Source organism: Rattus rattus, chromosome 12 (genome assembly GCF_011064425.1).
Source record: "Rattus rattus isolate New Zealand chromosome 12, Rrattus_CSIRO_v1, whole genome shotgun sequence".
Lineage (NCBI taxonomy): Eukaryota > Metazoa > Chordata > Mammalia > Rodentia > Muridae > Rattus > Rattus rattus.
Window position 1 is genome coordinate 45000504 of NC_046165.1, and position 24366 is coordinate 45024869.

At 38.8% G+C, this 24366-nt stretch overlaps 1 protein-coding gene across 3 annotated transcripts in view; it reads left to right on the top strand.

The window, feature by feature from the left end:
- Positions 1–20416, top strand: part of Naa16 (N-alpha-acetyltransferase 16, NatA auxiliary subunit) — a 58530-nt gene extending 38114 nt beyond the window's left edge. The window contains exons 13-20 of one of the 3 annotated variants that reach the window (XM_032917483.1): positions 4098–4226; positions 10593–10806; positions 12421–12614; positions 14824–14932; positions 15666–15764; positions 16108–16251; positions 19058–19155; positions 19646–20416. In XM_032917483.1, the coding sequence (XP_032773374.1) occupies positions 4098–4226; positions 10593–10806; positions 12421–12614; positions 14824–14932; positions 15666–15764; positions 16108–16251; positions 19058–19155; positions 19646–19843 (1185 nt within the window). In that variant the 3' untranslated portion in view covers positions 19844–20416. Of the gene's footprint in view, positions 1–4097; positions 4227–4776; positions 4919–10592; positions 10807–12420; positions 12615–14823; positions 14933–15665; positions 15765–16107; positions 16252–19057; positions 19156–19645 lie in introns of those variants that run through there. The other 2 variants (XR_004389606.1, XR_004389605.1) reach the window with 2 other exon arrangements.
- Positions 20417–24366: the final 3950 nt, after the last annotated feature.

Sequence of the window (24366 nt, forward strand, 5' to 3'; positions counted from 1 at the left end):
TTTCTTTTAATTAATTTTATTTAAAGATTATTGTAGCTGTCTTCAGACACACCAGAAGAGGGCATCAGATCCCATTACAGATGGTTGTGAGCCATCATATGGTTGCTGGGAATTGAACTCAGGACCTCGGGAAGAGCAGTCAGTGCTCTTAACCACTGAGCCATCTCTCCAGCCCCCAGGGTTTCATTTACAGTATGGGAACTCTACCAACTGAACTACAGCACTTTGAGCTCTACTAATTAAATTTGTATTGACATATAACAGTAGTGCACATTAATGGGGTTATCGAGTGTGTTATATATGTGAACATATATAACATGAACTGATCAAATTCAGTTACCCTAGAAATGTTTCAGATAAAGTGTGAATAGCATTTATATATTTGACTATATTATAATTTAAGTATGTGTATAACAAAATAGTTGTTATCAAAGTGAGCGAGAATTAGACAATGTTTCCAACCTATGATGATGACAAAAATCTTTGACAAGAACTTTGGAGCTGGAGAGATGGCTTAGTGGTTAAGTCCATGAGTTACTCTTCCTGAGGACCTGAGTTTGATTCCCAACACCTGGGTTAGGTAACTCATAACTCCTTGAATGCCTCTGGCCTCAGACACACATATACCCATAATTAAAAATTAAATAAATCTTTAAAAGAAAAAAATCCTAAGAATTCACTGAAATAAATGTCTAATACATACTAAATGAGGCATTGACACCTAGTAAGAAAACCCTATTTACAAGTTAATGATCTGAGTTTTAGATAAGACTTTGAGATTCGAAATCTGCATATCAGAGATAAACATTATATAGCAAGAAGAGGGCTCAGTGCTGGATGAAAATAAGGTACTACTGTGTCCTGTGGTGCCAAGATATCACTGGTATCATTCCCCTACCCCACCCTCTGCACACCTATATGCTAGAAATGTTAACTAGATTCGAATTGTGTTTTGATATTTAGGAAAACCCTTATAATTTAGAAGCTACAGAATAGCATTGCTTATTGTCAAATAATACTTCTACTTGGAAAAAAGCTCTAGAAATATAAACATAAAAAAGAAAAAGTTACAAGACACTGTAAGAAAGGAGTAATTCACCAAACGCGCCTGTCTTCTCTAGTAATTAGCAAAGTACAATTAAAGCTCTAAGCATGTTGTGCTCATAAAAATAGACTGGGGTTAGGGATTTAGCTCAGTGGTAGAGCACTTGCCTAGCAAGCGCAAGGTCCTGGGTTCGGTCCCCAGCTCCGAAAAAAAGAAAAGGAAAAAAAAAAGAATAGACTGAATTTTAAGTCTGACATGACGAATTATTGACAGGTGATATGATGATCTTTGTTCAGATACACATACACACACACACACACACACACACACACACACACAGTGTTCTCATTTTTCTACTCTCAGCTTTTATTAAAGAAAACTTGTTGTTTGCTATAAAAATAACCTTTTTCTTTTTTTAGATGAATTGCCCTGATATACAATATTTTCAACAGTGCTAATAATTGACTTATTTATAAAGGGAAATAGGAAAATAGCTTCAGTGCTTCTGAGTACTAAGCTAAGTACTTATATACATGATTTCATTTCATTAATAGTTTTGTGTATCATTAGCTACATGATACAGTTAAAATGTTTAGAAGTCAAACACTGTCCTGGCCAGACTACCTTGCTAGTTGTTATTTAGAGCCAATACTCTGCATTGGAAATCCGTGATTCTAAACCCATGTTGTTCTGTGCTAAATTGGTGTTTAAATTATGTAACCATTGCCAAAACTACAGTAAGTAGTGTTTCTGAAGCTGAGATGTCATAGACTCAATAGCATATACAAAATGGTGCAAGCAGTAATTGGGGGAGGGGTAGCAATGGATATTAGGAGAAAAGTAAGTCAGGAAAATAGTCATATTGCTTATGTTCACATAGCATATATTCAAGTGTCTGATGTTTTACAGAAAAGTAATTGAGGCTTGGAAAGGATACACAGACCATGCTTGGTTATACTGAGTAGTACTGTGGTTCAGTGCCCTTTGTGCTACATTGTCCTAGATGGCAAGATTAGAAGAGACTAAAACAAATAGGCATAAAAATTATTAGGCTTTTAGAGAAAAAACTTTCTGGAAGGTGAAGGTAGGGATTAGAAGTACATAGATGCAGATTGAGCACAGGGAGAAGTTAGGACAAGGTCTGAAGGAGTTGAAGGGTTTGCAACCCCATAGGAAGAAAAACAATAGCAATTAACCAGAGCCGCCCCCAGAGCTCCCAGGGACTAAACCACCATCCAAAGAGTACACATGGAGGGACCCATGACTCCAGCTGCATATGTAGCAGAGAATGACCTTGTCTGGCATCACTGGGAAGGGAGCCTCTTGGTCCTGTGGAGGCTCTGTGACCCAGGATAGGGGAATGCTAGGGCACCCTCATAGAGGCCCGGGGTTAGGGGATGGGGGTTTGTGGAGGGGAAACTGGGAAGGGGAATGTAAATAACTAAAATAACCAGTAGAAAATTAATTTATAAAATTTAAGTTAAATTTCAGTCCAGCAATTTAAGTAGACAACTAGCATGTCAGGGGCTTAGGAAAATGAGAAACAGTTCAACCTGCAAGGAATGAGTGAAATGCTCACATTTACAGATTATTTACAGCTTAGAATTATAGAGAATTACAAATGCTTACTTAATAGTTCCTTATGGTTACTTTTTATGATGAAATATTTTTGTGAAGATACAGTCATCAGAAAATGGAAAATATAATAGCTATAAATGAGAAATAATATATCTCTTAGGTCTTTTTAAATCTGAAGATAATAAATTTTTAAACTTTTTTTTTTGAGACTGTGTAAGCTCATGGTAGCCTTACACTGACATACTCTTGCCTTCACCTCCTATGCATCCTCCTATGCATACCAAAGTTTTAGACTTTTAATGAATTCCAAGAATTGACCTGATAATAGAAAGTGGGCTAAAAAAGGGCCAAAGACTGAGAATGTTTTCATAAATATACTTTGATTATCTCTCTTGAGATTTCACAAATGTTTAAAATAAATATATTCTAGTCAGGACAAAAATATAATACCCTACATTGAAACTAAGAACGTATACGTATTTTATAAAGTTCTTATACTTACCTTTAAGCCTGAACTGACAAATATTTGTAACAAATCCAGGGATATTTCTGTGTGTGTGTGTGTGTGTGTGTGTGTGTGTGTGTGTGTGTGTGTGTGTGTGTGTGTGTATGTCCGTGTCCGTGTCTCTGTCTGTCTGTCTGTCTCATTATTATGCCTCAGACTGGTTTTGAACTCAAAATCCTCCTGCCTCAGCCTCCTAGGTGCTGGGCTGATAGGCATACACCACCACGCCCTGTGTTGTAATAGTATGTGGCTTGGTTGTAATAGTATGTGGCAGAGGAGAGCTAGAGAAGTAAAAGACTTGTTATTGAAACAGCAAGTTCATGAACAAAGAAATAGCTTAGCATACAGTAGGGAGGGTGGGAAACTGGAAACTTGCTAAGAAGTATAACAGTATTAGATCTTTGCAATAGTGACCTTGAGTCAGCAAGAAAACGAGGGTGAAAAGAAGATGTTATTGTTTGAAATAGTTACAATAAGAGCTTTGATGCTTAAAAATAGTCTTAGTAATCTGGACTCTGTTCTGTAAAAGTAGTGAACGGTCCAGTGGAGTAAATAAGTAAAACCACTGAGAAGGGCTGCAGAGATGGCTCAGGAGGAAGGTGTTGCTCCCAGGACCTGCAAGGAGATCCTTAAGACTCAAAGGTGAAAGGAAAGCATTGACTCCCCAAATTGTGACCTTGTGTGTGTGTGTGTGTGTGTGTGTGTGTGTGTGTATACATACAAACACAAAATAAATTAATAAATTGTTAAAAATATCACAAGCCTTAATGTCACTTATGCTCATTGCTAGTTATTGGCATAACTTACGCTCATTGCTGGTTATTGTGGTCATAGTTGGAAAAGAAAAGATGATTTTTTTTTCTTGTCAGGATTTGAACTCAAGGCTTTAAATCTCCTTTTTAAAAAAATGTGATTTGAGGAGTAGTTTTATTGCTTGCTGCTTTATATTTATGCACGTTTCCATTTTAGGAAGGAACATCTGCCATGGAAAATCTAAATGAAATGCAGTGTATGTGGTTTGAGACAGAGTGCATTTCTGCCTATCAGCGCCTGGGGAGATACGGGGATGCCTTGAAAAAATGCCATGAAGTAGAAAGGGTGAGTTGTTAGGGTGTGGAGTCTAGTTTTATCTGTAAGAAAAGCAGGTACAAGTCTACACTGGATCGTCTGCCTCTTCTGACTGACTTTGACAGCTTCATTTGAAAACAAATCTTTATATTTAGTACTGTGAGCATTGTGTAATAAATGATTACTTTTCTGATACTTCCGACATGTTTATTCTTTTTCTGAAGAGAAAAAGAAAAACAATTTAGTAAAAGCAGTTTGTGCTATCATTGACATATATTCACAGTTTCTCTTCCCTGATTCAGCCATTACTTAATTTTTCATCGGCAGCCTAGGAGGACACAGAGCTGGTGGCAACCTCTTTTCCCCTTAAGCATCAGGATCTGGTCCACAGTCAGCCTCTCTCCAGTTCGTCTTCCCAGGATGCTTGTTTTCACGTTTGGTACCCTGTACATCAAATAGCCAGTTGCAGGCTTATTTTATTACTTACTTTTAGAATTATGTGTGTGATATGCCTTAGTGAGGGCACTTTTCTTTTCCTTTGTGTGAATTTTTGTTTTCCTGTTCTTTGTCATCTCTGAAGCACTCTTCTTCTACATGGACCACAGGAGGAAAGGAGCCGCAAATGCACCCCTGAGGCAGTCCTCAGCAGCCCTCAGTTGTGGGGCACTCGGCACCACTCTTCCCCTGCTGACGCAGTATAAAACCACAGGCGTCGTAGTCAGGTGAGCCTGATGTCTGCACCATGGCAGTCACTTTGGCCTTCTTCCCATGTGAAACTCCTGAGGTTACCCAGAAGAAGGCTCTGTCTTAGGGGGTGGCTTTTGATGGGAATTGGAACTCGGATTATGTCAGAACTTTTATAGAAATCACCAAAGTTTGCTTTGTTTTTGTTTTTGTCTTTCTTGTCCTTTAAACTTGTATTTCTAGGGGAAAGAGTTCTCATTTTCTCTTTGAGAATTATAAGCCTTTTGGATTATATGTTAAATATCCAAACATTATAGTTTAAATCAGGTACCTATTTCTGTGGTGAAATTGTAGGACAGAATTAGGACTGGTGGTGCAGGCCAGAACTCAGGAGGACCATAAGTTTGTAGCCAGCCTGAGTTGCAGATGATTTTCAAGGTCAACCTAGGTTACATAGTGAGACCTTGTCACAACAAAAAAAGGGACAGGAGATGGGTTGGTGTATAAATGTGCTTGTTGTATAAGCCTAGTAACTTGAATTCAGATCCCTGGGATCCTTAACACCTGGACATGGTGGTATACCGTCTGTAACCCCAGGACTCCTGTGGTGAGTTGGGAAGTGGAGACAGGAAAATCCTGTCGAACTTGTGGACCAGCTAGCCTTGAATACACAGACAGCAAGAGAGGTCCTTATAAAACAAGATAGAGGGGTGGAGAGATGTCTTGCTCAGCAAAGGTACTTGCTCTTGTAGAAGACCGGGGTTTGATTGTTAGTGCCCAAATGGTGATATATAACTATTCCTCACTCTAATTCCAGGGTATCTGGTGCTGTCTTCTGACCTTTATGAACACCACTCATGCCCATGCTGCACAGGCATACATTGCAGGCGAAACACACACACACACACACACACACAATGGGGAAGAACCAGCAAATCAAAAGGAAGTGAGATATGAGAACCCAGTTTATCCTCTGATTTCCATATATGTGCCATCATATACAAATGTCAACACAAACCATAACACAGAAAAGAACAAAAGCCAGCAGTGAAAAGTACTGAATATCAGTATTTTGTGTCAGTGCTCCCTAGTGTCTACCAGTTAAAAAGCCTTCTGCTTGTTAAAGAAAGACATTTCGTGTACCTCACTGTCAGTGGGATGTTGTAGCTCTTTACTAAGCATTTACAGACTAGTACTTTGAGCAAGGATGCCATTGGAAACCTACTCATTTTCCCGTAGAAGTTTAATTTAAATGTTTGTAGGTTCATTATAGTTGGAACCTTTGTGACTTAAGTCTTAATTCTTCTTGATATTAATTCCTGTGTTGCTTTATGATTTTCAGTATTTGCTAGATTGCCAGATTATGTTAAATATATCTTCTGTTACTGTGTATCATTAAGTTTATAGTGACTTTACCTAAGTAACGTGAATGAAATTCTTAAATTCTTAAACTACTTCTAGTTCAAAAAATAATTTAATTGGAAGAAAGTATATTTGAAGGAAAGGGTTACATTAATTACCAGAGATTAAAATGTAGAAATCAACACCCTCTGGTCATAAGGCGTAATTATTTTTATTTAAAAATATAATTATCTTTATTCAGAGTTTGCTATTGGCATTTCACTCTATGGAGAACCTGAACACTTCTCATGTCATTTTTAATGATTATATTAATACTAAAATAAAAAAGCTTAACTCAGGGATAATATGTACATTTTTACATTAATACATTGAAAGAAAAGTATTGGGGGTTGGGGATTTAACTCAGTGGTAGAGCACTTGCCTAGCAAGCGCAAGGCCCTGGGTTCGGTCCCCAGCTCTGAAAAAAAGAAAGAAAGAAAAAAAAGTATTAATGTCCTTGGAAAGATTTTCGAGTATAAAGTTCAGGCTTGGGTGCTGGGGAGATGGCTTAATGCTTAAGGAACCTGTTGTACAAGCATGATCTGAGTTTGAATCTCCAGCACTGATACAAAAACCAGGCATAGAGGCACACATCTTAGGGGCTGAGACAGATGAGACAGACAAACCCCTGGGGCTTCCTAGCTAGGCAGTCTAGCTGAAACAGTGAGCCAGGGTCAGTGAGTGACCTTGTCTCAACAACTGGGGAGGGGAGCAGGGAAGTGAGGAAGATGTTCTGCCTTCAACATCTGGTCTCTACATGAACCCACAGAGAAAAGTGTGTGGGCACACGTGCACCCACACCACTTGCTAGCATGAAGTCCTGAGTTTGGATCCTCTGAATGAATCCATGGAAAAAATATGGTAGAATGATGTGCTTCTATAATCCCAGCAGTGACAAAATGGGTTGCAGAGACAGGTGGATCTGTGAAAGTTACTAGATCTGCTAGCCTAACCAACATGGCAAATTTCTGGCCAGTGAGAAACCCTGTGCCAATCAAAGGCACCTGGGGAAAGACATCTGAGGTTGTTCTCTGCCTCCATACACACATCATATTCTCATGCGCACATGCAAAAGTATAAAATTGAGAGATGACTTTTATTTCTGGAGACAGTCTCACTATGCATGTATTCCTTACTTTCCTTTAGACCATGTTGGCCTGAAACTCAGAAATCCCACAGCCTCTGCCTCCTGAGTGTGGAGGTTAAAGGCATGCACCTCCCATCTCTCAAACATGATTTGTAACTACTTTATAAGTTAACTTACACCTGGCTCATATTTAATAAGGAAATAAATACCAATCACAAATAAAACTTTGCATCTTTTAAATAGAAGTAAAGCTAAGGATAAAGAATAGATCTTTCTGCTCTGACAATTTCAATCAAGAACTCTCTCTTTAAAAGTAGTTTCAGCTTTCTCATCCTGTTATGGCTTCTTAGAAATTGGAGTTGAAACTTTAGCATTCTGGAATTGTCCATAGTACCTTTTCTGTCTTTAGTTTGACCCTCTCAGTGGATTTTAAAATTATCTGTAAAGGTCATGTGGCCCAGTCCAATCTGATGTTTAAGTTTTTTAAACAAAACAGCTGTCTTCAAAGTACTTATTATAAACTCGTGTTCACAGCAACATCCTATATTATTTTTCTTTTTCTAAATACTGATTGGGATCTCTTTAGTGTGCTGGCTTATATTTATTTGGGTTAGGGCATATAATATAATATATAATATAATATATAGGGCATATAATATATTATTTCTTATTGTTCATTCACTCTAGGATTTCTGGCAGAATAAAACATATTGCATCTTTTTAAGTTCTCACAGGCTTTATAATCACAGATTCTTCAGAGGAATAGGTTTTTTTCCTATCAATCAATCAATCTACCCCATCCACCCACCCATCCATCCACCCACCCATCCACCCATCCACCCACCCACCCACCCACCCACCCATCCATCCATCCCCACCCACCCATCCATCCATCCATCCATCCACCCATCCATCCACCCACCCACCCATCCATCCATCCACCCATCCACCCATCCACCCATCCACCCTCTCATCCTGACTGCAGTTTCCCTTTCATCTGCTCCTCCCAGTCATGCCCCCTCCCCATTCACCACTTTTAAGAACGGACATTTATTATTTTCTCTGTTTAAGTTTTTAATTGTCTCAGCCAAGAATTCAGAGACGTAATAGACCAGGGGAATGGCTAGAAGAGGGTGTCACACGATTCCTGAATAAAGTCATATTCTAAAGCTTTGATGGAGCATTTCCTAATTCTTTGGCAACTGGTCTTAAATCAAGCCTATTTTTTCTGCCATTTGTTTGTTGAGAGAGGGTCTTGCTATGTAGTCAGCGCTAGCTTCAAAGTTCACAGTGAGGCCTAATTTTGACTATCTGCTAACAGTGGCTGCCAGGCAGGGGAGAAAGGGATTGAAATTATTTATTTAGTTGCTTATGTAGTATTCTGCAGTACCTCTGTTTATTCCAAAGCAAAATATCAACAAACCGTAGCTGTAGTATTCTCCTTTTTTTGATTTTTATCTAGCTTTTTAATTTTATTTTTAAACTGAAATCTAAGTAAACACCCAGGTTTGCCTGTGGTCAAGTGGTTCCAAGACAGTGTATTCACTGGAAAAACTGGGAAGACTTCTGTTAAACTGGGCTAAGTTGGTCACTCAGTTTATGGAAGACATCAACTGGAGAGAGGCAGCCTGTGGGCTGTTACTGATAAAGAGGTGGATAAGTGTTTGTGGTTCCAGATTACTTTTGAAGTGTGAGTTAAAATTCATATCTACTGATATTTCTAGGAATATCTTTTGAAGCTTGTCATCCCTCCCTCATATGTTTCTCAACTTAAATAATGTCGTGCACTCCCTTAGATGTTCTCATCTTACGGTGTTTCATGACTTAGCATTGCTCTTTCCCTTAGCCAACTGTGTTGGATTATGTAAGCCTGGTTTACATTAAGGAAAAGCACTAACACCATTATGAATGTTAGCCTTCGATTTTTAAGAAATAAATTGATGTGATTACTTACTAATTTATTTCTGAAAATTTAATTTTCAAATATATCATTAAAACATGATTTTCTAATAAGTGAACTAATATGAAATGTTTATTTTTTTCCTGTTGCTTGTCCTCTGTGTTATACTTTTATTCTTTTTAGAATTCTTTTCTTAAACTCTTAGATATTTGGTATGATTTTTGTATATATAGCATGTTTCTAATTACCAAGATAACTAAAAATATCAAGTGGTTAGGCATAATTGATAGAATGTGTCCTCTGCTTAGTCACTAGACCACTGCAGTGCGCCTCCTCCCCAAGGGACTGTGGAACACTTCATTTTTCTATAGAGTCTGGAGAAACCAAAGTGCAATGGGGAAGCAGAGGGACAAATATATGTTGGGGGGGGGAACTAAATTATAAAATTGTTTTGTGTACATATTGAAGGTGAATTTTCTTCTTTTCATGAAAGCAACTACTACTTAAGCTTTGAAGTTCAGGTGGTGAGTCCTTTGGAAATTAGATGAAAGTGTTGAGCTTACTTCTTAGGAAGAAGTTACTATTTTTGTTATTATGAAGACTTACGAATTAAGAATTTATGGAATATTCATATGTTAATGGGAGCTTCTTCGCTAAGAAAAAGTCATAATGCTGTCTTTGTAATAATACTTTGTTAATGAGAAGAAACTTTAAAATGTGTTGCTTGATCAATCACCTTAAGAAACTGCTATGTAGATATATTCCTACCCTAGATTAAATAATTAAGACACTAAGAAATCAAAGACTTGTGCATGATAAGCTCCTTCCTTCCAGTTGGTAGGTACTGTGCTATGTGTTACACTCTGTAGAGATGAGGCTTAAAGATGGTGAGTCTTGCCCACACAAGAAAAGAGCTCAGGGAGGAGTAGATGAGTCAGATTTGTAAACATTTAGTGGGAACCTGCATGCTGTTAGCTTCATAGTTGTGATTAGCTCTGCCTTGCTGGTTTATATTGGAGTACAGAGGTAAACTTCATCAACATAACCATGAGATAACCTGATACCTCTCTTGTCAAATAGAGTATCATCACAATTGTGATATCAGGAAGTAGGGTGGATTATAGAAGAGCCTGTTAAGTTGAGATCAGGTGTGTTCAGTTTTGCAGCTGTAAAAAATGATACTGTAAATCAATTGCAACCAGTGAAACTGTGACTGTATTCTTCTGGAGGCTTTTACAGTTTTTCTTTCTTATACAGTTTTCTTTTAAAAGGTAAAAGTTATTGACATAAATGTAAGGGATAATCTTGTGGTTTTGTTTTTAAGCATTTTGTTGAGATAACCGATGATCAGTTTGACTTCCACACATACTGCATGAGAAGGATGACCCTCCGTGCTTATGTTGACCTCTTGAGATTAGAAGACACTCTCAGAAGACATACTTTTTATTTCAAGGCTGCTAGATCAGCAATTGAAATATATTTGAAATTACACGATAACCCTTTAACCAGTGACAGCAAACAACAAGACATAGATTCAGGTAATGAAAAGGTTTAAAAAGAATACTAAACTTGAGAATATTATAAGAGATTAACATATTATTTGGAAAATTGTATCAACACATGTTTAAGGAGATAAAAATGTTATCTACCCTAATCAGTCATACACTACATACTATATCAAATTGCTTTGCCTCGATCCAAATGTTTGTATAACTAAAATAACAATAAAAGACATGTTGTCAAATGGATGTGAAGACAGTATTGACTAATAGATACGTTAGGAAAAAGCCAGAGAAACTTCCAATACAGTTCATCTTTCTTTGAGGGCTGTTGTACATTAGCTGATGTACCTCCATCAACCAAGTGAGAGGCCTTGCATGTGTCCTCCTGTCCCCCAGTCTCAGTGCCCAGCTGCCCTCAAATTCTTGATAGTTCTGCCTCAGCCTCTGTGTATGTGTGTACCACAACATCAAGCACTGTCTCTTTTGGTTCTGTTTTTAGTAGCATCAGTTAAGAAAGAATATAAATGTCTATATGCTACTTTATTTTCTTGAAATGCTAATTGAAGAAAAGGCTTTTGAAGGCTGGTGAGATGGTTCAGCAGATAAACTCTTGCCACACAAGCCTCATGATAGGAGTTTGATGCCTGGAGCTCCTGTGAAGGAGAGAATCAATTCCATTCCTCCGACCTTTATACATGCAAGAGGGCATGCACCCCTAATCTCAGCCTCTTCTCTGCCACAAACACACTAATAAATGTTCTTAATTAAACATTTATTTTTATAATTATATATAATTAAGTACGTTTTTATATAATTAAATGATTATATAATTTTAAAAGCTTTAAGAACCTCAGGAAAATACATGTTCTTACAGAGTGTGGTGTCTGCTTTATGGAGTAAGATTGCCTTTATTGCTTGTCAGTCACTGGTACCAGTGTATAGTATATAGTAGATAAAAGGGAATTTGGATCTCATCACATACATTCTCTCTCACCCTTGGAACATCCCAAGAGCATAGTTGGTACATGTTTTACAACTTGAAGTTGAGAGGGATAAAGTGATTTGCCTGTTATCTATTGTGTGGGAAACTGCATTTGTTTCTTATTGTCATAAACTATACTGGCAAAGCAGCTAATGAATAAAGGCTTATTTTAACTCACAATTCCAGGTTAGGATAATAGCAGGGAAGACAAAGGCAGCAGGAACTTAAAACAGCTGGTCATAGCCACAGTCAGGAGCAGAGAGTGAATGAACACACAGTACTCAGCTTTCTCCTCTTTAATCAATGGGATCCAAACCCAGGAAAGCGTGCCACTAACTTCCCACCGCAGTTAGCATAATTAAGACAGTCTCCCATAGACATGTCCACAAGCCAACCTAATGTAGATAGTCTCATGATTCTCTACTGTGTCAAGCTGACACAGAGGAAGGACTTAGTTGAAATTAGTTTTAGTTATTATTGCAACCAACTTTTATTGACTGCCTTTTGTGTGCCATGTTTCGGCTAGTCACAAAAATACTTTCTAAAACCTTTTACATAGATAACCCCCATTTTCTCCAAAAAGAAAGCTATATTAATAGTGTGTATTGTAAAAAAGACAAAAAATGAAAACCAACAGTCAGATGTTTTGCATATTTGAATGTTTATAGAAAACCTGTCAGCCAAAGAACTGAAGAAAATGCTTAGCAAGCAAAGAAGAGCTCAGAAAAAGGCTAAGGTAGAAGAAGAGAGAAAGCACACAGAAAGGGAACGTCAGCAGAAAAATCAAAAGAAAAAAAGAGAAGAAGAAGAAGAAGTTACCAGTGGTCATAAGGAAGAACTTATTCCTGAAAAACTGGAAAGGGTGAGTTGAGTCTATAACTATTGTTTTATGGCAAAATTATGATATTTGATTCTGCTCTGGCCATAGTGTATTTAAATGTTTAAATAAAAAAGAAGTTACTTGCAATATTTCAAGTCATATAAGAGCCACTGTGTATTGTTTGAATGGTAATATGCAGTGTCCAAAATAGGCAAAAATGTGGCTAATGCTACTTATATATAGAACTATCATAGGCCAGAGTAGGGTCCTCTGAAGGTATGTTCTAATTCCTAGAATGTGAGTACATGGCAAAGGGAAATTTAAATTCCATCAAGTGGAATTTAAAGTTGCAATACGCCAATCTTAAGATGGAGAGATTAGCTTAAGATGCCAGCCATAGAAGCAGATTCTTTGCTTGTATATGTTATGGCTTCCTGACTGTGCAAATGAATGAGTCACTGCTTTTTGTGCTTTTTCTGTTTGTTTTGTCCAATTCCAATGTGTTATTTCTGTTTTATCTTACTATATTTTATTTTGTTATTATCTCTTGGAAACCTGTTCATTTTCTAATGAGAGACACAGAAAGGGGTGGATCTAGAAAAAGTGGAGGTGAAGAGGAACTGGGAGGAGAGAGGGTGGGAGGTATCTGTAATCAGGATATATTATGTGAGGGGAAAAATGTTTTCAATAAAAAGGAGAGGGAACAGCTGAGATGGGTCTGAAATGTCCATAAGGCCCAGTGTGGTCAGACAGGGTCTGTCATGGTGGAGAAAAGCAGATAAGGGTAGGGTGATGTGCTGTGAGAGTGACTTAATGTGGTGTTGCTGGCTTTTAAAGTAGAAAGAAATGTGGGCCACCTTTAGAAGTAGACAAAGTCATGGAATGGGATTCTTCCTAGAACCCATGAAAGGGCATGCAGTCCTTCTGACATGTTGATTTTTAATCCTGATGAGTAGACTAGTATGAGATTTATAATCTACAAAACTGAAAGAAGTGTTTAAGAAGCCACCCAGTTTTTGGAATTTGTAGCAGCAGTAAAATAGTTTATAAAGTCTGGAATTATCGGTTTAATCTGTCTCTCTCTATAAATGGTCGATGGTTTGAATATGCTTGACCCAGGGAATGGCACAATCGGAGGCCTTGTTGGAGGAAGTGTGTCACTGTGGCAGTGTGGGCTTTGAGGCTCCAATGCTCAGGTTCCACTAGTGTGGAGTGAGAGTCTTCTCCTGGCTGCCTTTTGATCAAAGTGTGAATTCTTGGTTCTTCTAGCACCATGTCTGCCTGGATACTGCCATGCTTCCCACCATGATGAAACGATAAGCCAACCCCAATTAAATATGTTTTATGTATAAGAGTTCCCTTGGTCTTTTCCCAGCAGTAAAACCCAAACTAAGACAATGATCTAGCTCTAAAAACAGTACCTAAAAACTAAGATCTTGTCAAAATGTTAGTTATTTTGGGACCAGATTTAGAGAAATGTTTAACTTTGATTCATTCGTTAGAAATCTAATAAATATTTAAGATTTTTCATTACGTTTTTTCCAGTTATGATATTTTCCTACTTCTTTTTGACATTTGTAATATATAAGGCATTACCAGTACTTGGTGTATAATTTCATAAATTCTGTGGAATAATTTCAAATAGTTCTTGATTTGTATAAAAGTACACTGATTTTATAGTTATAAAAATAATGTAGCTATTTCTACTTTGAAAACTATTGACCAATAGATGGTTCACCGGCTGCTCTTCCAGAGGTTCTGAGTTCAATTCCCAGCAACCACATGGTGGCTCACAACCATCTGTAATGGGATCTGATGCCCTCTTCTGGTGTGTCTGAGGACAGCTACAGTGTACTCACATGCATAAAATGAATAAATGAGTTAAAAAAATAAAACTATTGGTCATGTGCCTTTTAAAAAAAAGATTAACTTTATTATTTGTTTATGTACGTATGGAATGAGGTGGCTTATGGAGCCTGGTAGAGGGCATCGGATCTCCTGGAGCTGGAGCGACAGGTGGTTGTGAGCCACCTACCATGGTTCTAGGAGCTGGGTTCTCATAACAGCTGAGCTATCTCTCTATCCCCTGATCGTGTCGTGTAGGTGATAATTTTTAAATGTTTCATGCTTGTTTAGTTATATAAGAAAGTGTACGAATAGTTATACATCTGTATATGTAAACTTGAGGGGGAATTTGGCTTGTGTTACCTGCTTTTTAAATATAAAAGTTTTCCTTTCTGCTTCAAAATAGGTTGACAATCCATTAGAAGAAGCCATCAAGTTCCTCACTCCTCTAAAAACCCTTGCTGCAGATAACATTTATACCCACCTGCTGGCCTTTGAAATATATTTTAGAAAAGGTAACACATTGTTTTGAATTGAGGTTTGTATATGTCCGTTAATTGTTGTTTTGTTTTTTATGGTACATACGGCCTCATACATTCTGGGCACGTGCTTTTTCACTGAGCTGCCCACTCCTAGCCTTGAGTTCAGCTTCTAACCTTTATAATGTTGATTCTAAAATTTGGTGTGAGCCTAGTGTGAACAATATACAGATTGTTTGCATGTGCTGGCTGGTTCTGTGTCAGCACACACCGAAGCCGGTTGGGAGGAGGGAGTTTCACATGAGGAAATATCCTCACACGTTGTCCTTTGGGTACTGTCCAGATTGATCTGGAAGAGTCCAGCTCACTGTAGGCAGTGCTACCCACAGGCTGGTGGTTCTTTGAAGTATAAGAAAGCGAGCTGAACAAACCATGAGGAGCAGCCCAGGAAGCAGCGTTCTTCCATGGCCTCCCTCAGGCCTCAGGGTGAAGCTGTCTCTGTCTTCCCTGGGTAATGAGCCCCCAGCTGTATGATGACAAACCCTTTCCAAGTCACACTTGGTCATGTGTTTATCACAGCAGTAGAAACCTAACTAAAACATTTATGTGAAACAATTTTTTAAATTTTTCTTCAGAAAGCAAAAAATTGGATAATGCAAGTTAATTTTAAATTTTTCTCACGTGTTTTTTTAAAGTAGGTTCTTAAAGGGAATAAGTAAAGATAACACAAATGCTCATGCTTCATTTTTGTTTTGTTTTTCTGGCACAGGGAAGTTTTTGCTAATGTTGCAGTCTGTTAAACGAGCCTTTGCCATTGACAGTAATAACCCTTGGTTACATGAATGCTTGATTAAATTTTCTAAATCTGGTAAGTATAAGGAGGAGATGTTTATATGCATGGAACTATGAGAAGCAAATATAAGCCATCTTCCATTTAATAAGACAGGGAGGAGACTTCAGAGATCTAACCAAACCAGATGTTTACCTGATACTCAAATGGTGGTATACCTGTAATTAAGCAATGAGATATACAATTAGTGCATTTTTGACTAGACTATTAATGTTTCAAAGGAGAAAGTAATTTTACTATCTCTGTGTGTATGGGTATATACATACACATTAAGCTTAACATCCTAAGTATAAAAATCTTTCAGTTGTTCCCCCGTCCAAGTCCATGAAAAACAAATCCACCTGTTTTTGGTTTTTTGTAGTATCTAATCACAGTAATCTTCCAGACATCGTGAGCACAGTTTTAGCTCAAGAAATGAAGAAGATATTTGTCGACAAAGATTTGCACAGCTTTAATGAGGATTTTCTCAAACACAACGCTACCTCTCTTCAGCATCTGCTTGCAGGTTTGTATTTGGAAAACAGTCTACTTTTAATTTCCAGAGGAAAAAAGAAAATAGCACAGGACCATCCATAGGGTGTAACTAGCCAGAGTGTTGTTGTCAGAAAGGAGAGTAGAGTATATTTAGTAAGCAGCACTCTTGGAGATGGTTTGCACCATCATTGGGAAAGCAATTTGTCTGTCTTGTTAAAAGTTACACATTTTAAGGGATAGAGATGGCTTAGCAGTTAAGAGTGCTGCTGCTCTTGCAGAGGACCCCAGTTTAGTTTTCAGACCCCCACATGGTAGTTCACAACCATCCTTAACTCCAGTTCCACTAGGGGATCCAGTGCTCTCCTCTGACTTCTGTGTGCAGCACACACATACACACACACACATATATATATACATATACATATATATTATTTATTTATATTTATTTATATATGTTTATATTTATAAATATATATATAAATATTTGTTTAAAAGTTAGATATTACATGTGTCTTTTCATTCTGTAGTCATACTTTGTAAGTAACGTAATCCAACTGAGGGGTAGTAGTTTTCAGTTATAATCCCTGGGACTCCACATGCTGGTGCAGGGCAGTAAGTTTAGCTTATACACAGTTGGCTATATACACAGACCCTGGCTCAAACCAAATTATTCCAAGCAAAGAAAGCTTTCAATGCAAAGATACCTACTAAAATGTATGTAAATTTGGGGGAAAGAAAATGAACTAAAATGTATGTTCAGAGATACAGGAAACAGCAGTCAATGGTAGACTGGAATACCAAGTAGTCATTTAAACCAGTGTTTATTCAAACAATTTATAATAATAGTAACAGCCTTTTTTTGTTTGTTTTGTCTTGTTTTGAGATAAGGTGTCATGCATCCCAGGCTGGCTTTGAATCTAGTATGTAGTTGAGTTTGGACTTAATCTTCCTGCTTTGACTTAAATGCTGGGATTACATCTCCCTGGTTATAAATAATTCTTATAATACATATGCAGAGATTAACAAACAATAAATCTCAGCTATGTAAAAATATACCTGGGACAAAGTCTGAAAGGAAGTGTATACCAAACTTTAACATTGACTTTGGACTATGAGCCAATTTTTTCCTCAAATCTTTATTGCTTTTATGTTTTTTGGGTTTTTTGTTTGTTTGTTTTGTTTGTTTTGTTTGATGGATTGTGTAATATCTTTTCCATTGGCCTCTTAGAGCCATGGATAACCTGGAACTTCTCACTGCTTTTACACCCTGAGTACTGAGATTATAGCCATGTGCTACCACTTCCAGTTTTATGCAGTGCTGGAAATTGAGCCCAGGCCTCATGCAAGTTAGGCTTCATTCCTAGCCTTTCTTTATCTACTTTTTATCTTGAAAATTTACTTGTATCCTGTCTTGTTATGGAAAGGACTTTATGCTGTTTACACAAGTACCTAAAATGTTAAGGGCAGCATTAATGAAAATTAGAGGAAAGATGTTGGAAAGGAGTTGAAGACAAAATGAAAGTTGTACCAAATTAACTGCTCTACTGTATGCCATATTTATATATAGATTATTTTAATCTGAACTTTGTTGTTAAAGCAGAAGTCTCCATTCTAACATATTTGGAAGAAATGCTTACATTAATAATAAATTACATTTCTAGGCAGAAAGAGCAGAGAATTTCTCTTTAAGAGCAGAGGACAGGTTGGAGAAATGGCTCAGTTGTTAAGAGCACATATGTGTTGCTCTTCCAGGTGATCTGCGGTAGATTTTCAGCTCTCAGCAGCAGTCCAGCTCCAGGGGGAGTTCAACACCTCTGGCCTCTGTGACTTCCTGTACTCACTCATAACCCACACACAGAAACACACACATATCTTAAAAATAGTAAAAAAAAAAAAAAAAAAGTAATAGGTGGAAGCAATAATTTTTAGAAAATCGGGATAATAGAAAACATTTAAATAATTGTGAGAAATTGCTTTTGAAATATTAAATGAAATTCTAAGGAAAAGGAAAATGTCTACCATATAAGAATAAAACAAAGTCAAAAGACCATTTTGTAAGTGTAAGTTAATATTATATAATATTCTCAACAAATTATTGCCAGATAATATACATCAATAAGAATACAGTGAGACCGTGAACATGACCATATTTATAGGACATGTATGAACTGTGTTTTGTTTTATTCTAAATAGCTTTTAAAAGTTCCCTTCTTTATGATTGTGGAAAGACCTTTCTTTGAGTACAGCCTTCCATGACAATAACTTGCTCTTTAGATGCTCTACTTAAGGCGCTGTGCTGTATAAAAGTGTTTCCAGCTGAAATGACTGATGGTCTTAAGCCCTGTACTTTGTATTTTAAATCACAGAAATTGTCAAATTAGGCTTTTTTTCAGTAAGTGTTTAATAACTGTGAAGGAGAAACTCTGATAATGTGTTTAAAAATGTTATGTGAATGAGTGTTTACCTGTGTGTGTGTTGATGCACATGAGCTCAGTGTCTGTGGAGGCCGGAAGAGGGGGGTCAGATTCCCTGGAACTGGAGTTACAGATTGTGCGCTGCTACATAGGTTCTGGGAACCAAACCTGAGTCCTCCAGAAGAGCAGCAAGAGCTCTTACCTTCTCTTCTGATTGTTTTGCCATGGTAACTCACAGTCTCAATGTAGCCAAAAGGTTCAATGAGCTGTTATTGAATAGGAAGAAATTGTCACGATTGGCTGCCTAAAGCTGGTTGATGCCAGCTCCAGCCCACCACTGAGTTATTAAACACTTTAAGCCACATCCGAGTGATCAGTGTAAGTCTTCAGAGTCACTCACCCTGTAATGTCTTGGAATTTCAGGTGCTAAAATGATGTATTTTCTGGACAAGTCAAGGCAAGAGAAAGCAATTGCTACAGCCACTAGGTTGGATGAAACTATTAAAAATAAAAATGTGAAGGTAAGATTCTTCACAGATTGATTTATAGGTCTTGCAAGGGATAACAAAACATAGATCTTTACAACATAGTTTTAGGTGGGTTAAAGAGCTCAGCCTGAATGCAAATCTTACTTTATCCATTGTTACCTGTGTGGCTTCAGGCAAGCTATGGATGTGCAAGCTGTTGTACACTTGAGTGTGAGTTAACTGAAATAACAAAGCATGAGGTAGGTACCACATCCTCGCTCATCCATAGAGGCACTTGAGTGCCTTTTTATACAGAACTTGAAGTTGGAATCCTGCTTCAGCCCCGAGTGCTGGGATCAGAGGGACCTGTGCCACCATACCCATCTCAGAGCTTGACGTTAGCATTCTTTGTTTGAAGTGATTGCTCACTGTAGATAAGAAGAGGCTACTGCAGTCTTTCTGGGGGACAAGTTGTCTCTGTTGGTAACACTTAGATGAGCTGCTCTATCTTTACACAGTTGGTCTTTTCTCCTTCTGTCACTAGACTCTAATAAAGGTTTCTGAGGCACTGCGGGACGGCAGCTTTGGGAACTGTAGTTCCCAGTATGAAGAGTACAGGAAGACCTGCCATAACCTGTTTCCACTGACACCTGCTTTCCTGCCTGCTGCCAATGAAGCCCTGGGTCTCAGCACTGAACTGAACCACACAGCCGAGCACAAGCTCTTAACGAATGAAATCTGAACCTTGTGAGAAGCTGCTCCTGCAGACTCTTAGCTGAATTCACATCAGGGTTTCTGTACATTTTAAACTGCTATGAAATAAAATATTTGGATAGAAGTTTTAAATGGAATATTGTGTAAGCTTATTTTATGCTGTGTCTGGCCTCCAGTTTACATAGACGTCTGTTACAGTTACCTGTTGATACTTGTGCAGTCCCACACTCCTGAGCTATGAGTGTTGTTGCTTCTGTATTATAGACTTCGGTTGCTGACTAAGGTATAGACAGCCTTCTTACATTGTTTCCTTTAGGGCCTACTTTCAGAATCTGTTTTGACCTCTTGTTATTTGATTATTTGAAGTGTTAACTGAATGTTAAGAAACAGCCATATTTTCCATCTTGGCAGATAATGTGATTTGTTCCCTTTTTACCTTAACTTGTATGGTTATTCCCTTTGTCATAGCCATAAACGTGATACTTTATGGTAGAATAAGGATACACCAGTGTTATGTTGATGATTCAGAATGTGAAGACTGGTTTGCCTCTTAATCATGTAAATTTAACCATTAAATTTGTTGTGTATCTATTCTGGTCTTACAGACTATTGCAGAGGAATTGCTTTCTTTTTCTTTTCTTAAATTGGATTTTTTTTTTCTTCTTTCTTCTTTTCTTTTTTCTATTTTTCGGAGCTGGGGACCGAACCCAGGGCCTTGCGTTTGCTAGGCAAGCGCTCTACCACTGAGCTAAATCCCCAACCCCTGGATTTTTTTTTTAATTGAATAGCAATTGTGTTTTCTTGATTGAGTTGCTTAGAGAGTTAGCAAGTAGCTTACCCTGAGTTTTCTTCAAGGGAGGATGATTGGGCAAAGTACAAATTAAAACACAGCACTGTCCCCACACAGCCATTCAGTAAATTTTTAGGTCTCTCAGATGAGAATTTAAACTAATTAAACTATTAAACCATAGTGTTGTTGAACAGTATTTCGGGGGGACCGTTTTTGCCATATTTTATAAATGGAATCACTCTATTTCTCAGTGACAATATGTCTGTAAATCTATCTGATATAAACCCAAACAGAAGATTTTATTTAGATAGTTCTAATTAAAGTATTTTTCCTTTATTTCTTTAGATTCGTAGTTCTTGAAGAGAAAAAAAAAATACTGTAAAATAATGCCAATCTTGACAATGCTACAATAAATTATTTCATACAGAGTTGCTTGTTTATATCTATTATTATGTGTCCATACTTGAAAAATATTTTTTGGGAAAGTAGAAACTTAACCATATTATTCTTCAAGCTTATAGAAAGTGTGACTGTCAGTAACCAACCCCCAGATAAGCTTCGGTGCCACAGTAAATAGGATTCTTTGGTGTTTTAAAATGTAGAAATAGGCCGGGCATGGCGGGTGGTGCACATCTTTTACCCAGCACTTGGAAGACGGGCAGGTGGTCTCTGAATTGGAGTTCCAGTGCGCTCTGCAGTTGGTGTTCAGGGCAGCAGGGCTACATGGTGAGACACTGATTTAAAAAAGAAAAAACTAATGGATATTTGTAATGAAATATTCTGGCAAATAAGTAGTTCATCTTACTGTCAGCAGGATGCCACTTTCAGAAAGATGCTAGGGACTACACTGGAAACTGCTTTCAACAGCAGCCTTGCAAAGGAGCTACTGAGAAGGGTGGGGCAGAAGAGTGCACAGGCCTAAGCTCCGTTCTTTGCACCCACACTGGGTGGTTTGTAACAAACGACTCACATACGGAGGATCTCACATCCTCTTCTGGCCTCTGAGAAGCAAAGCACACTCATAGGCAAAAAAATATAATGTGGATAATAAAGTTATTTTTAAAAGTTTTTTTTTAAGTATTTCCTTGGGGATAATTTAGTGTTTCTGATATAGTTCTGGGTATGTGCCGTTGAGATGTGAGTGGTCAATTGTAGGCCTGTGGTACTTTCTAAACTTCCCCTACCTCAGCCAGAGCTGATGTGTGGGTAGGATGATGGGGGCTGGGAAGTGGGGTGGGGGTGGGGAGGCTTGGCATTGGGATCCCCAGAACTGCCTTGCCAAGATCATGGCCTAACCAGGTATATGACAGAAACTTAATCCAATTTAAAAGAAAAAGCCAATATTGAGAGATTTCTGTGTATGTGCACTTGTTTCCTGGCTTGCCACTTCCCATTCTTCCAGTCTGCCTGACCACACCTGTTCTCAGCTACCAGTTCTGGTAGTTTTAAATCACGAGCTCCCTGAGTGACTGCTCATATATACAGACACCATCAAATGTCAGGTCAGGTCCTTAAGCTGTTTCTGTCAAGTGTTTTGTTCTCAGCAATGAAGTTACATAGGAAACTGGTCCCAGAGAAGTGGGTATGCTATGATTTAACCCTACTGCGTGGCTCATAGGCCTCTGTGACTGGTTTGAAGGAAGAATGTGAAAGAGTTTAGGGATGTGGGTTAGGGAAATGCTAGAGTGCTTTAAGAAAACTTCATTCTGGTGAGGGTTTTGAAAGAAATACATGGTGGATGCCCAGTTCCTGAGAGGACAGTGACTCAGTAGCAGGGCTGGAGGCCTGTGTTGCACTCTAGCAGAGTCTGACAGTTTGCCTGTGGCCTGAAAATTTGGATGAGTCTGAAATCAAAGTAAGAATGGACTAAATTTAGCAGAGGATAATGCTCGGGCTGTGGGATGGTTGTTAGCTAAGTGAATAAAGAGAACTGATAGTTAAAAAGCTCAGAAAAACATGCAGTTTGTGAGTCCCCATCAGTTGCAGTCATTAAAGCTTATCAGGATTGGAGGGACACTGCTTGCCTTGTATTGGGAAATCAGAAATTTACCTCTGTAAAGGGTTTGGTGGTTTGAATAAAAATGGCCCCCAAAGCTCCATAGGGAATGGCACTACTTGGAGGTGTGGTCTTTTTAGAATAGGTGTGGCCTTGCTGGAGGAAGTGTTACTGGGGGTGAGCTTTGAGGCCTCAGAAGCTCAAGCTGGGCCCAGTGGCTCACTCTCTTCCTGGGGATCCAGATGGAGAGCTCTCCACCTTCTCCAGCACCGTGTCTGCCTGCATGCCGCCAGGCTTCCCACTGATGACGATGGACTTCTGAAACTGTAAGCCATCCCTGTCGTGTGAAGTAACAAAAAGCAATCCACGCTCGACCAGTTACCCTCAGGCCCCAGCGGTCTGGCTACTTCCGCTACTTCCATGACCAGTCCTGGCCTGTTCCCATCTCATGGAGACTCTCTGATCCGGAGCTCTGAAATCTCTCCGCCCGACTCGCTAAGTTCCCATGGCCGATCGCTGCAATGCTAGCACCACGCATCCAAATTCCCGTGGCTGGCTGGGGTGCCCTGCCACAGTACCTTTCTCTGGAACTCAGTTGAGTCCCGCATCAAGGAAAACACCACACAAACTTGGTTTAAAATCAACAGGTAACTCAACCGCTGGGCGCAGCAACTGGCGTCCTAGTTTGTAAGCCATTCTAAATTAAATCCTCCAGTGACGAATCCTGGCGGATCCGCCATCTAAACCCGGGGCCTCTATTTCTCTATATGTTGTCCCCCAAGCTCTCCCTGTCCAAAAAAAGCAAGTCAACTTTTCCTGCCTCCTCTTCCCCCACCCCACCCCCGCTCTGACCTGGAAGTCCCGCCTACTCCTCACCCAATGATTGGTTTCCTGAAATCTTTATTCATTAGGGCAAGGTTCTGCCACAACGCCCCCAATTAAACGTTTTTTATAAGAGTTGCTATGATCATGGTGTCTACTCACAGCAATAGAAACCCTAAGATAACGCTCCCATCCTATGGCAATACAAGTGTATTTGAAAGACAGAAACGGGCGCTGAAATGGGGCCAAACTCAAAGGGCCATCTAGGGAAAAGTTTCCCCATGCTCAGCTGTGCAGGTACTTGGAAGCTGCAGCAGCCCTGGTCTGCGGGAACCAGAGAAAACCTGAAGACAGCCAGTGAGGCCGGGGCTAAATACCCTGCAGGGAGTCCCCAAGCAGGTTAGGCCTGAGTTCTAAGTTGTAGAGTGATTCTAGGATGTTGGAGACGTCTGAAATGTGAATGTTTGTTTGTTGGGGAAAGGATCGTGGGCTCTCAGTGAAGCTATCCCCAAGGGAGTGGTCACATGTGCTGTGCATGGTAGGTCTGGGTAAATAGCTCTTCAGAGCTCATCATGCCACCGTGTGACCCTAATGTCACATGGAGCTGCAGGGTGTCATGTTTTCTCTGCTGGTGTTGATCTTGCTTTGGTTCACTATTCCCTTTCTGTGTCTCATTCTTCCCTTTCGGACAGACTAGGAATGTTGACCTGGAATGTATTTACAGCGAGTACGCATAACTTGGTTTTTTCGATTTTACAGATTTTCCAACTAAGAGAATGTTTTAAATTGTCAGAAGATATTTTAGACCGTTGAGCAGTGCTGAGACCTTATTAGGACCATGGGGACTTGAAGCAGGACCGAATATATCTTAAGTTATGGAATTTGCATTATGAAATGAGAGCTGTGGATTGAGTGCTATGGTTTGAATCAGAAATGTCGCCCA